Below are 15262 nucleotides of genomic sequence, written 5' to 3' on the forward strand. Positions count from 1 at the left end.
GAAATGCAACTACTTGACATGAACAAGATGACTGAGACCGTTAATGAGAAACATCTTACATTTGGTGGGGGGGGGAGGGAGGTGGTGTTGGAAGAACAGGAGAACCTCAACAAATGCCACACTAAGGGAACAAAGACATTCATCTCATTCCTCTCTAGTGAAGGTAACCTGGAACTATTGACAAAACCTTAGTAAATACACAGTCATAGTGTCTCTTAAAACATCAACATTGCATGATTTTATAGCTACAGGGATTATGTATTCGATAGTTTAAAAAATACCAATCAGTCTCCCTCCAGAACTGCTGGTGGTATGTTGATTGGGATTGTCATCCTGAAATGGGACTTCCTCAACTAATATATCTGCAAAGTCAAAATTAGTAGGTTTCCCCTTGGAGTAAGAAAGTAGCTAAGTCTAAATCTTTTTCACCAAAAGATTGGTGACACCAACCATCCCTGGTTATGTTGCCCTGAGCTCCACAGTGTGTAGACAGAAGAACATCAGTTTCTATTCCAAGCCCTTTTGCTTTTCATAGGCCATTCTCATGAGGTTGTAACTCATTGAGGCAGAAAAAAATAAGGTGAATATGGTAAGGTTGCAACAATAAAGAGAAATAGAAACTTCCGCATGAATAAGTCAATTGCTTCTGTGCCAGTTTTTAAACCATCACAAATAGGTTATATTAAGAATAATCACAATAGAGAGAGCCAGAAAGTTACCCTGCAATATGGGAATAGAAAGTAACAAATTAAAATTAAAGTAAAGCATTCTACAGGTAAATGTAAAAAGTACAGTCAGGAAAATAGATACAATCAATTCTTTTACCTGTTTCTCTGTGAGAATGACTCTGCCTAAGAGCTGATTTTCAAGACCTTTCATCGTCACAGTAAAGTCAATTATGGAGGTTCGAGCACTAATTTCAGGAGAGTAACACGGATTTGATAGTTTTGTAGTAATGTAAAGTCTAAAGCCATCCATAACGTCTACTTCCTTATCACCAACTTTCACCTTAAGAAAAGTATTAAAAAGAAGTCTTGAAATATCAAGAACCAGTACACACTCTTTCAGCTACTGCATATAGGAAAAAAGGCTACATTTTTCTGTTTAAAGACATAAAAATACAGTTTTATATTATACATCTGATGCAAACAATTTGCTGAGAATACCGATGGACCACTTAAAGTGGCCCATTCAAGATTATTTCAATTTTTCTTAATTGTCATAAGAAAAAGGATAAGAAATTCTATACGTCAAATATATTGAGCATTTGTGATCTTAAACTCTACCTTTTTTATTTTTTTTGTATTAGCATTAATCAAATTTAGATTACTTTAATTTTTCATAGTTCTGTATTTATTAGGAGTTATTTTGTTAAGGGCAAAGGTGGGGGGAGGGAAGGGAAGGGGCATTTCCACTTGATGCTCATTTGTTTTATTTTTACCTTGTTAGCTGAATCTGTTTTAATTATGTTTCTTTCCAAAACATTATCCAGTGCTGGGTCAAGCTCTTCTCCAACATCTTCTACTAAGAGAGGCCTTCCCAAAGAAAGGCTGTCTTCTAAATGATTTCTAAAATACTTGTGATTCAAAGAAGTGATCTAAAAATATAAAAAGAGATCTATATATTATGTTATGACCAGTTATCAAGCTTTATGGTTTTTTAATATTTATAAATTATTTCATTTTATTTAAATTACTGCCAAAAACAATGATCTGATGAGTAGACTAGTATTAAGGTGAGAATTGTGACCACAAGAAAAGGTAGCATCAATTACCATATTCTCTCTCAGATCTCATGGAACTAAACTTCTATTTTGCAACTGCAAAAGTAGAAGCAAAGCAGCACTGAACACTTCCAGTTTTTACATCCTATGAGTGCAACTACTCAAGAATTTCACAGTAAAAATTCACAGGAACCTTTTAGCACCTTCCATTTTATCCTGCATAACATCCCCAAGTCAAACTGCAGCAGGGTCAATTCCAAGACCAGAGCTCTTCTGGTTTGTTTTTTTTTCTCCTTGAAAATTAGGTGGTTACATCGAACAAGACCTTAAACAGTCTTTGCTGAAAAATGTAGTCCTCAGTATAACCATGATTAATTTTTAACATGTGCACAAAGCACATTCAGCTTAGATTTTAATAATGCTGTAAACAAACTAATAATCAATTTTAACATAACTAGCTAGGAATCCATTAAAGGGTTCCACACCAAGATAAAAATCAACATGAAACTGGTAGCAATACTTTCAAAGCCACTCTATTATCAGCCCTCAAGCTCCTCTTTATGGTTTCAGGTGGTTTATTGGTGTAATCATAATTGTAGAAAGTAAGGACTTTCTTTCTCATATTTTCATGTTTGCATTGAATTGGTGTTTCTTGCCTTAGACTGTACATTGTGGTACTACTGTCTTCCCTGTATACTTGCAGAATACTTAGCACCTGACCTCCATACTAAAACAACAGAAATTAACAATTATTTGTGATTAAAAGGTGATAAAAATATTGTGCTATGAACCTTCATTTTAAACATTTAGATGAAATTGTAACAATGAACTAGTTGGTGGTTTTTTCCTAGCATTTACAGTATTCTGCAAACATACTTATTTATCAGACATTGCCCATCCAGCCAATTTTCCAACAGTTTATGTTTCATTAAAATAAATTCAATAAACAAATGAAGTCACTGGTGCTAATAGGTTTCAAATGTACACTTTCATATCTAGCCAAATCTCAAATGTAACAAAATATATCTGAGATGTCCTTTATATCCAGACTAGACATTTTATATAAACGGCATTTGCTAAGCATTATGTGAATCACTGAATTGCAATATTTTGTACGCTAAGAGTTTCTAGGGATTATGAAAGCACCAGCATTCCTATTACCTGAAGTTCATTTCTGCCTTCCTTATTTTTAATCCAAATTTTACCCTGTGCCTGTGGATCAATTAATAAAGGATAACGAGATGCTTTAGTGACAATGATTCCATTCTGTATGGATAAGTCATCATTTGGCAATCCTTGCAGGTTCCATTCACTTATAGTTGGAACATCAGTCAACATTTCTATGAGGTTCAAGTTGTAACAAAAGGGTATTTTTCGGCTTTTCATTTCCTTTTGCCAGTCATTTAATAGCAGACTGCGGAACTCTTGGTTGAAAGGACCAGAATAGGACAGAAAAGCTGTAGCCAAGAGTACATCACCTTAAAGAGAAAAAGGAAAAAAAAAAAGGAAAGAAAAAAAAGTATTAGAACTTTTCCAATTCTATTAATGAGTGAGCTGTTCCCTTCCCTAGTTGTTACATGATTTAGCTGGTAACTGAAGAACATACTTTGACCCCTAAAGAAGGCAAATCAGCCTTTTTCCCAAGGCTCATTACATAACAAGAAAACACTACATTTTAGTAGATGTCATGTTTACTTTATCCTTACAATGCAACTTTAGGAATCAAGAGATGGGCATCTGGCAGCTCGCCAAGGTCAACCGAACACAACCCCCCCCGCCACTATTCCAAATGCTACATCCTGCACAAGCAGGACATGGAAGAATAAACTTACTCACAAAATTCCATCGTTTCCTTGCACAATCATGAGAACAGGCTTAAATAATATTTTTGGGGGGAGAAAAAAACCTTTATTTATAAGTACTAATTCAACTAAATTAATTGTAAATCAATTACAAGTACTAATAATAAGAATTGTAACAGCGACATTATGAAGGTATTAAGTGTGACAGGTTTTAATCTTCTGTTCAGCTTCAGAATTTTCCCCCTAAAATTCATGACAAGCTAGACTGGGGGGTTTTTGTACCTCTGAAGTAAGAATGCAAGATTCAAACTGGAGAAGATATAATACCTTTATACTGAGCCTTAATATTTTTTAGACATTTTCAAGTTATCTATAAAAAAAGCTTGATGAGTTTGTGGGGAAGGTAACCCACATTTTTAATAAGTTAATACACATATATATATTATACCAGCAAATAAAATACAACCTAGCTACTGTAATACAACCTATACAACAATATCTGATTTTTACTGCCTTTCAAGGTAAAAATCAGAGAAGAAACTTCAACCCACAGTAAAGGACAAGACAAATTTCATTTATTGACCTAACTAATAAACTAATTATTTATTACAAAGTACTTTAGTTTACAAGCGCAAATTTATAAAATAAAAATTAACTTCTAAGAAACAGGAGTTTTATGAACATTAGTACCTGCCATTAAAAATATTGATTTCTACATATAAATATCAATGCCTGAATATCAGTCTTCCTCTCTTCCATCTGTATTCTCAGTTATACACATTTTATTGGCACTTGTTAACATATCACTCCCTTTGGACCCACAAACATCAGTCAGGTTAAAACACTGGTGTCCCAAACATGTTTCACCGCATTCACAAAGTCCATTATCTTTTTTTTTTTAAATATGAACTTTAGCCTCATATTGTATTTTTCACCAAACAGTGCTTTAGCAAGGGAATTAAAACAAGCACCCTCATTTAGCAACAAGGATCTAAACTACAAAGGAAAAGCTTGAAACTTCAAATGTTTTCAGTTTAGCTACCCATTAAAACTCAAGGAACTCACAAGTTCAAAGGCGTGGACGCAAACTTACCAACTAGCCTCTTGGTTTGCACAGCAAACTCTTTACTCTGTTCTGTCCACCTCTCTTTTTCACCTGCTAAGCCACTTATAAGACTTGAGGCAGTTTGCATTTTATGTCGGCAACGCTCAGCATCTTCCAGCAAAGTCTAGGGAAAACCACACACCAAGAAAAATGGTTTACAGTCATGTATCTGATAGGCCAGAAGGATCTCTATACCTAATAAAAACAGTCAATAAACGACAGCTTAAAAATATATTCTCAAACATTTATATCACCATGCAGAGAAGGAGAGAAAGTCAGATGGAAAAAATATATCAGGACAAATTATCAAGATCTGTCAGAAACAAGATTCAACTTCTGAATATTTCTACTCTTAACTTTCATTTTGGCATAGTTGTTAAATACTATGTAAAATTCCTGATACCTATTAATTCTGGGGTATTATACCCAGAATTTCAAATTATACACAAATATAACTTTGAGGAGGTAGGAGGGAAGAGGGGAGATGATTAGTGGCAAAGGAGAGAGGCAGGAATCAAAGAGGCAGTATCCAAAAAATATCTATCTCTTATCTGCTGTCCATCAACATCCTATTCAAGGAATAACAGTGAAATTGAAAGAATGTATTAAGTATTCCTTAAAATAAGGGTAGAAACTACTTTTCTGTGAAGAGCAGTTCACCTGTTTTTCTCTCATTGCAGTCTCATACTCTGCCTGCACAATATCTAATTCTTCTTGCTTGGCTCCCAGTTCTTCTTGTGCTTTCTGCAGATCCAGCATAGCAGTGTTTAGGCGATTCTCCTGAATTGCTAAATTAGCCTATGGAGCATACAAACATAAAAGTGTATTCATACATAAAGAATGCCAAAGCTCTTGCTATAATGTATTTGAAAAAGTTTTCCTGCACTACATTTCCAAATAAAATTCTTCTTTAGAGATTTCGTCATTCAGCAAAACTTATTATTTGAATTTTACAACATGCTAACTTCTTATTACAGATAGCTGGAGTTAAGGAATTGGTTTAACAATAATTAAAAAAAAATAATTAGAAAAATTTCTGGGAATACCAGTCATTCTTCATCTGACACAAAAGTTAGTCTGATCTAGCTTGCAGAAGAGACTGATGCCACTAGAAGACTATTCGATATCTTCAATCAATATGCTTTGTCTAACTACAAATCTTACTTCCCTCTTGGTCTTTGCTATTGTAAATACAAGCTATTCTGTGTTAGGAGCATGCTTGACCATGTTCTTCCTGACTTTCATTCTAAATATTTAGGTCTGTTTTTCTCTAAATAACACTGATGAACAGAGTCTCTGTACAGTCTGCTTATGAACTGAGATCTGGAACATTAAAAGAACCAGATCGAGTTTTTTTTCCCTACTTAATCCTTAATTATAGTAAAGCAACTGCAATATTGAATTTAACTAGATGACAAATGTTTCAACCCCATTCAGAAGGTGTCCAGAGGCATAAAACTGCACAATCTCTTTCATAGTTTTGACGACTTAAAAGTGCAAGTACATTTGAAATATATTTTATTGTAGAATTCCAATGTTCAAGAGAATCAATTCCTAGAGAGACAAGCACCAGCTCAAATAAAGCACATGGCATTTCCAGCAGATTAAATTCTCAAGTGCAAACAGGTGAGAGGAGAAGGAGAAAAGAGTGTTTGTGACTGACTAACAGACATACCTTTAAGGGTAATACTTCTCTGTTGATGGAAAAAAATACAGCCATAGCTTTGGTCCATGAGCAAAGGCCAGCAACATTCCCACATACTCTCTTAGCTGTCTCAATGTTGTAGTCTGCCATTTCAAAATAAGGGCTCAAAAGTTCTACCACTTCTTCATTAATTGTGTCCTTTGGAAATTGCTAAAGAAAAATTTAAAGAGTGTAATATACGTAACGTATGTAACAAATGTAAAATATACACGTGTTTTAGAACACACAGAACACTATGAAGATCATAAGTGTTACTGACAAACAACTAATATGAAGGTCTTTGTCTCATGCATCTTTGAGAACTTTACAAAGTCATTCAACTCTGTTCTATATTCTTACAAAATGGAAAAGTTTGCCTTCATTTATGATCTTTGCTATCTTACACTCACTATTACCATTACACAGTTAATTGTTAATACAAAACATCACTAATATCCTGCTTGAAGTTCCCTTTTGCTTAAGACAGAATAAGTATCTTAGCAATCTTCAAAAAGAAAAGGAAATGCTTAGCTTTGGTTCATAAACATACATTCTACAAGACAGTCCTTTCAAAGGGCAAGCCAGCTATCTTATCCTTAAATTACTTTATCTCATTAGCGGAATGTATTTCAATTTAAAGAATTTATTTTGACGCTCTCTTTTCTCCAAAAAACATATTTTCTATTTTTCCTTCTCAAAAGCTCTCAATTTTCTCCCTCAAATTTATTTGCAAGTTATAATGAAAGTCTATCACTGACGAACTTGAAAAATAGCTGTTCCCTGAAGCACAAACAGGTTCAGTTAGGCACAAGCAAAATGAAAGGTTGAAGCCCTTCAGTAAATCAAAAATCCTTACAAGTAAATGCAATGTGAATATTACATAAATAACATCTATGGCACTACCAACCATACAAAGCTGGTCAAGCCTGCAATCTCTTATTTCCCACTAGATCAATGACAGATTAAGGAAACTCAAAAAGCAGAAATCAGTGATGATAACATCCAGTGGGGTAAGACAAGGTATCATTTATTCCAACTAGATGAACTGTAATATTATTAGTTTAAGTTATGAAAATGGATTTGTTTAGTAATTACTCTTTCCATTTCCCTAGACCCATGCTATGGACCTGAAACTCCAAAAATTTAAAAAATTCTGGTTGCATTCACCCTAATAATCAACTATTCCTTTGCCAGTGCACAAGTTGTAACATTGAAAATTAATGAAAAGTAAGATAAGAGAAAAAAGGATATTTTCTATCAGCTTTATTGAAACAGATAAGTAATAGCTAGTCAAACCAAATGCTTAAAGCTTTGAATCATTTGTCACTGAAAGTAATTTCATTGCCTTACTTAGGTAAAACTATAATTGACTTATGACATGACTTTGCCAGAAGGATTCCAATTTATTTCATTATTACATACTTATTTTTAAGCCCTTAAAATTTCAGATCTATTGTGTGTGTGATTTCCCTTGCACATTTGTTCTCCTATGAACACCAGAGAAAACATTGTCCCTTATTTTCCTATATTAAAAAAAAGTATATGAAAAAGAAGGTTGCACAAGCACCTGTAGGTTCTGCAAGAAGTTCCCTGCTGTCATAAGTTTCAAAGATTCTTGCCACGATGGGACAGTACAGCGTTTTTCCTGATCAATTTTCACACTGTTCACTTTACGCTGGAAGAGCAGTAACACACAGTCCATGATACGCATGATGAGGTGGGGAGGTCGTCCCAGTGTGCGCACAGTGGCAATATCTGTAGGTTTTATTGTCTGTGAATTTAAAACAAAAGGTAAAGCAATTACTGTTATTGTTTATTTAATAAGACAGAGCACAAGCTCGCCAACAGTATTAATCCATGGGAGAAAAAGAATTATTTATATTTACTTTTACCTCTAAAAAGCATGAAGCTAGAAGGACCCTCCAGCCAGATTTTCCCTACTAACTCCTATCAACTACTAGGAAACCTCAGCACAGCAGCACCTAACAACTTAAAACTACCACGTGTAGTTTGGACAAAGTGAAGAGCAAAACAGAAACATCTTGACATTTTACCATTTTTTTTTAAATGTATGCATATTGACCAGGAACTGAGTCTAGAAAGGAAAATACATTCTGTTGACATCTAGCAAATGAAGGTGAATTAAGGAAAGCAGTGAGAAGGCCTGATATATGTATAGATTTTCATCTTCTGATCCATCTTACTGGGAACATTCCTGGTGTAGAAGCAGGCCTGTGAAAAAAATACATTATAATAATGTATGAAAACCTAGGCTCTATTAATTAAAGACAAGCAAGCCTAGGGTGCAAGTGTAATACTGTAACTCACAACTCTCCTGTAGTCAGGAATCAGAAAGGATTACGAGAAAAGTCTACCGAAGATGTCTCCTTGGAGAAGAATCGATTAGAGCAGTAGAGCTTAACTGCACCACATGCAGAGCAAAAAACACTGAACAGTAGTAACTGCTGATGGGCAGACACACTCTAGAACAGGCACAACTCTGATCAGAAGCACTGTTTATCCACAGGCAGTTTAATCGGTTCAAGTACATTACAGTGGCAAACAGTAAGCAACAGGTTACTGCAAGTGTTATGACACCTTGCTTCTAGCCTAGCACGTTTCACTGGGAATTCATGAAAGAAGATTTTAATTACTTATGTCTATACTTCAGTAAAGGGATTGTAAATTATTGCAGATTATCATTCTGATGGCCTTATGTTTCCCCTTACGTTTTGCTGCTCATTGGGTTCAGTGTGCACCAAATAATTCAGCAGAGTTTTTCCAGATATCTGTGTGGGAACTTTAACCAGTGTTTCTTAGTGACTGTTAGGAAATTCAGCCCAACCTTTTTTGCTAGCATCCAAATTGTGGCAAAATTATTGCATTTAATTTCTATTTATTTATTTACTTACTTATAGTTGTGCATTTAGTGTGCTATTTTTATTACAGGGAAAAGTGCATCTAAGTTTTATCGACCTTTGACAATTCTTACTCAAACTTTAAAAAACTAATCTCATTATATGTTTAAAAATGCTTATAAGCTGTTCTGTACCTACCTGTCTCTTAACATAGCATTTACCAGTCCTAAAATATGTAAAAAATTGAGTGAAATAGCTAAACGCAAATTTATTTTTTTCCATATGGGTAGTGACCTTTATATTTATCAAATATTTTAATAGGCTTTTGTCCAAACTGCAAGCAGAATTTTACTATTGGAATCCCTAGATGGAAATTGCAAACCTGTAATGATTATGAGATTCATTTTTTGAAAGATGCAGACTCATATAGAGAATTTTCTTGCTTAAAGGAGTTTCTGAATGAATGAAAGAATGCATGCTGAGAACACATATATACATGCTGATAGGCTTGCTTTCACGATAGTTTGCCGTTCCCCTTTAGACACAAGCAAAGCAACTTATAGAAAATACAAGAATTTCAAGATTAAGCCCAAATACCTTTCCCCATTGTGAAGTCTCACAATAATGCTAGTGTAGCTTTCTCTTATAATTGGATTTTCATTTATTAGCATCCTACATTTCAAGAAGAGTAGTATTGTTTTGGTTCAGCAATTTTAGTCAAAGTCAGAAAGCAAGCTGTAATAAGATGCAGGACCAAACACAGAACACTAGTGCTCTCTTTATACCTCAGACACTGACCAGTTAACATTGCTTGGGACTTTTTCACTTGTCAGAATACTTAGCCATCACCGGGTTAATTGTTTTGTTGCTGGTTTTTTAACCTTCTTCCTGTAGCTAAGTATCAGGATCTTAGCATCTGCTCTTATTCCACTCTTACCAGCTGCCATGTCATCAGCCAGCATTTAGACTTTTCCACTCTGCCCTTTAGGAATCACAGCGGTCAGAGATCGTTAAACATCTCTCCCTCAAAGTGAAGTCATACATTCAGAAGATCCATGAAAACTTTTCTATACTAGACTATCATGGCATTCCTTCAAATCAGTCTTTAACCGTCACAACTGCTGGCAGCCTCTAAAGTGGAAAGGAAAACCTTTCAGTAAATCTACATAAAAACTTTTATTTATTGTTTTGAGGTTTTTTTCTTCATTCTTCTCAGTTTCTTGAGATGCCAGCTCCCTGCTAGCCTCTGATAGGTATACTTCAGATTCCACTAGCGCTGCTCACAGAAAAATGCCTTGAGGAACATTCTTATACAGTCAGCTGAACAGGCATTAAAAGAAAATATTACAAAAGATCAACTAACATTAATCTTTGTTCAACTTAAAGATATGGACAAAGTGTTATCATTCTATTAAAAAAGCTTCACAAAAAGAGTATTTTGAAAGAAATGAAGTCCCATGGTGAATGCTAGAAATATTGGTAATGCTACAATTCGTAGGCAAAAATATTCATTTTTTTTTAAGAAGACACAAAATAGTGGACCAGCAAACCTATTCAAAATGCAATTTATTTGTGAAAACTTAAAATAGAAGGTTTAGATTTGGATGGAATTATAACTGGTTTTACATGGAAAGCACTTCTTCACTCATTCTCGTACACAAGCTGTCTAATAACAGTATCAACATTAAGTTACTGGTCTAATATCAACCTGCAACACATCATATATCAATTACAGTTTCAAATGAAAGTTAAAACTTGCCCTTGTCTGAAAACTGCTTATTTGTGGTTTGGTACTTGTGTAAAAAAGGAAAACAAAACTGAACCTAAACAGCCTCAAAATACATATGTTTATTTGCATACATTTTCTGTCAACTGAAGAGCTATGCAATGCACCTGCAATCTTATATTTCAAAGACACCCGTCTTCTTAGTAGTAAAATAATGTTATACATGGTCTAAATACTAACCTGTAAGGCTGCTTCTGCCTCTTCCAAAGCAGGCTTAGCAGCTTCTAACTTCTCTTCAGCAATGGCTTTGTCAACTGAGATACTGTCTACAATAGCTTGAGCTTTGTCTTTCACTTTCTGAACTTCACCCTTCACGTTCTCAGCAGCCTGTGCTTTTACTGTAACTTCTTTCAATACCTAGAATGTGAGTAAACCCATATGCCAAATATTAAAAAAAAAACCTAGTTAAAAGAATGTATTAATTTTTGTTGTAAAATTGTATCAGGTCAATTCCAAAAACAGAAAAATCAAACAAGACAACTTTCTCCAAGATCCCTTTTTTCCAACACTTCACTTTACTTGACTGATCTTTTCAAAATAGAAGAAACAAAAGGAGAAAAAAAAATCAAACAGCAGTACATTTTGAAGGCTGTACATACCATGTCAGCTTTTTCATTGGCAATTTGAAGTTCCTTTTCTTTTATCTCCAGCTCTCTGCTTAGAGCAGCCACTGACTCAGAGGCCTCTTTCAGTTTTTCCAGTCCAGTATTTATTCTGGAGTTAAAAAACGAGAAGCACCTAAATCCCTATGTAACTTACACTCCATTTTCCAAATTATTCCATCTATAGAATGAATCGTATCAATCTGAATGAACAGCAGCAAAAGATGTTTTACACCAAAAATAAAAGTTGGACAGGAACTTTCACAAAAGTGCCTGGTGTCTTCAGAATCAATAAAGTGAACAATAAAGTACATGAATAAAGTCTGTAGCTTGAAATTTTACCCACTTCTAATTCAAACTGTATGTCTTTATCACTGCATAAAAATCCTATATGTTGGTTCCATATATGTCACCGTCCCTGTTGAGCTCCAAGCTGACACTCAAAGGACTGAGTTCTATACAACAGAAAGCATTTTCACTAAATTTCTGAGAACTATATCAAATTGCTATTTCTTCTTTGAAGAGGATACTGAAAAGAAACTAAAACAACCAAACAAGAGTAACAGAAAAATAGTATTGCAAGAAGACTTCTCTAATTGAGCATTAAAATGCCTCCTCAGCAGTGCTTTTTTTCTATCAAAAAGTAAGTCTTCACTTGGGACTTTTCAGGCAAGTTTAAGTGGCCTCTACAGAGAGTGCTATTGCAAAGGCTAAGCAGTACTTGGACAGCTGAACAAATGCAGGTGAACAGACAAAGTTTAGCACCTGTCACACCATGCAACTAAGGTACAAAGATTAAGTGAATCAAATTGGCATGCACAAACTAACCTGGTACACGTGAATGTAGAAAACAGGACCAGACCCCACTGTTTTACAAGTCTTCACTCATAAGGTAACTACAGATTTCTAACTCAAATTGATTTTGGAACCAAAGAATGTTTCAAAATGAAATAAATAGTTTGAGTCTTTCTTAAAGGTTTCCAGCTCTTTTTTGACAATCTTTCAAAATTGAGAAGACCATTTTTCTTAAGGGTGATACCAATTGATACAGTAAATGTTAATTTTACATTATAATTGAGTGTTTCTAACATGAAGATATATCTGCAAATAGATCTCATTAGTTTAATAAAGCACCTGAAAAGAGGAATGAGTATATCAAAATCACTTTAATAATATACAATTATTTAAAAAAACCAAAAAAACTCAGCAGTCTAAGTGAGGCTCTGTGATCACAAAACCAAAACCAACAAGGGTATTTCTTATATGTTTATATCAGGAGGACACAACTGTTCAGCAAGAAAATAAAAGTTGCTCTCTGGTAAATTAAATGCTATTGTGAATATACTATAAAATTACATGTAGATGTTTTCTTTTACTCACTAAAAACACATGGGAATAATTTATATTCACCTCTTTTCCCACCACCCCAATTTTTTATACATCGCTACTATTTTTCCCTTTCCAAATACATATAGTCTTTAACTTACATGGCAAGAGCAACTATAATACTTGATCAAGTTATACCTTTACACAATTTTAGGAATTAAAAAAACACCTTTTTGCTGTACAAGGAGACGAGCCATGCATTGAAATGAGACTTATCAGAATACACCTACCTGGGGAAGGAAACTCCAGAAAGACAGTAGTAAACTGATTAGTTTACCTGTTTGCTAATGTTTGCACTTCAGCATGCTTTTCTTTGTATGTGGTTTTATATCCCTGAATAAAGGACAGGTAGGATTTGGGAGTCACATGTGTAGAACGTCTGTATCTTTGAAAGTAATCAGAACACTTTTCTGCCACTCCATCCTGGAACGAGCCCATACACTGCACAATTTCCCGCTTTATATCAGCAGTACAGTCCATATCAAATGAGGACAGGAAATGTTCAGATACTTGAGAGAGAAAGAAAACCTAAATGTAAGCAAGTATTTAGAAAAACAGCTTACAAACAAGGCAGTATAAAACAAGTCAGCATGTATTACATCGGCTTTCACCCAGCTTCTGAAATCCCAGTCTTCTTTACTCTTCACCATCAGATTCTGAACTTTATTCCACACTTCTCAGTAAAAAGTACAGCCAAGTATCTGTCATTCTTTCACCTCCAAAGTGTGCAACTGCTTTTTCACCCTGAACCTGTCTAACTGCTAGCTACCAGAGACTGGGTAATCACAGCCTTCCTCTGTATGCCCTATCACAGGCACAGTCACAAATACTCTCTTTCTTTAGTAGCATTTTTGCCTTCTTTACTAATGCCTTTAAGCCATCTTCAAGGGAAAATTTTCTTCAAACTGTGTTCAAAACCTTTCCTCTGTTAGAAATATTTCAACAGCTTAATACAGCAAGCTTTAAAGAAGAAAACATCTATATCAAATTTTAGAACCAAGTAAGTTTCTTCTGGCAAAATTCAATACAATTAAAATAACTACATGACCACCAATCAGAAAATTACATATCTGCAAAGATAAAACCTACACATACCTGTCACTAGAGCATCCTTAGGCCATTGGCTGAACCAATCTATAGTGCATCCAGAAATGAGAGCAGGGAACTTCAGGGCTCTATTTCGGAATTTTTCACCTACTGGTGAAAAGCAAAGAACTACATGAAGGTTTTGATGGACTCTGGCCATGAAATAGTCATACACAGCCTCATTGGTTGGAGGTCTACGTGGATGTTGCTTTCTGAAGGAGGGTATGAGGTCATTAATGATCTCATCTACTTCATCCCGTGCAAATAAGTTGGACACCTTTGAGAAAAACAAAGATTTTTCATGCTTTATGAGATGATATAACATAGAATATATAGCATAAGGTACATTAAATACCTACCATTGTGGGAGGGGACATACATCTCAGACCCTGATATTATTAGGATCCACTCACTCCTTTAAACCACAACTTTTGCTGAAATTATTCCACTAAACACACTGAAACTTAACTTGCTGTAAATGTAAAACCCACTCTCCAATGGCTTTGATTTCTTCTCTTTGTATTCTAATAACTAGTAGTAATTACTCTGAAACATAACCCTGAATCAATAAATAAATAAATAAAATCAATAAAACCCATCCCATCCATTCTGGACATAAATTGACCATATAAAAACTAAATGCTCACTAATGAAGTAGTTAATTTAACAGACAACCTTTTAAAACATTAGTGATGTTCCCCAAGTCTCAATTTTTTTTAAAGCTATCCTCTTGTCCCTGACAGCTTGTCTTACTCTAACCTAGTGTAATACATTGTCTCCATTTTTAAAAATACTCCAATGATAAAAAGCACTTGAGTTTTAGTTTCTGAAAGCTTACAGAAATAAGCTTTATATCCTTGACATATAAAACAATAATCAAATTAATGTAGTTATTTTACTTTAGAATTATACATTTTAAAAAGGAGAAGAGTTTTACATGAGAAGGCATCTTACCTCTCCTGATGATAAGACATTGTTCAAGTATTCCAAGAAAGACTCATCTTTGATGTCATTGTCTGTAAAAAGAAAACAGATGCCTTTGCCTTGCACTCCTGCTGTTCTGTATAAGAGTTTCAGATCTTCCATAAAATTTAAAGTGTTGTATGATCTATGAAAAAAAGAACAGTTGAACAAATATTCATTTCTTTTTTAAAAAGCCTTCTGATTAAAAGAAAAAAAACCCCAAAACCAAAAACCCAACAAGCAAATTTAAGTAAGAAACAATCTCTT

General features: G+C 34.5%; 1 protein-coding gene across 11 annotated transcripts in view; it reads right to left on the reverse strand.

Moving 5' to 3' along the window:
• The window catches only part of DNAH5 (dynein axonemal heavy chain 5), a 128809-nt gene that overhangs the window by 20208 nt on the left and 93339 nt on the right, over window positions 1-15262 (reverse strand). For all 11 annotated transcript variants that reach the window (XM_027681587.1, XM_027681580.1, XM_027681557.1 and 8 more), the window contains 12 exons: window positions 14987-15140; window positions 14042-14309; window positions 13224-13455; window positions 11558-11672; window positions 11139-11315; window positions 7882-8085; window positions 6306-6485; window positions 5291-5428; window positions 4619-4754; window positions 2885-3201; window positions 1442-1597; window positions 826-1008 (listed from right to left, as the gene is read on the reverse strand). In XM_027681587.1, the coding sequence (XP_027537388.1) occupies window positions 826-1008; window positions 1442-1597; window positions 2885-3201; window positions 4619-4754; window positions 5291-5428; window positions 6306-6485; window positions 7882-8085; window positions 11139-11315; window positions 11558-11672; window positions 13224-13455; window positions 14042-14309; window positions 14987-15140 (2260 nt within the window). The remainder of the gene's footprint in view (window positions 1-825; window positions 1009-1441; window positions 1598-2884; window positions 3202-4618; window positions 4755-5290; window positions 5429-6305; window positions 6486-7881; window positions 8086-11138; window positions 11316-11557; window positions 11673-13223; window positions 13456-14041; window positions 14310-14986; window positions 15141-15262) is intronic.

The sequence above is a fragment of the Neopelma chrysocephalum genome, unplaced genomic scaffold, assembly GCF_003984885.1.
Source record: "Neopelma chrysocephalum unplaced genomic scaffold, ASM398488v2 Primary Assembly neopelma1_22b, whole genome shotgun sequence".
Lineage (NCBI taxonomy): Eukaryota > Metazoa > Chordata > Aves > Passeriformes > Pipridae > Neopelma > Neopelma chrysocephalum.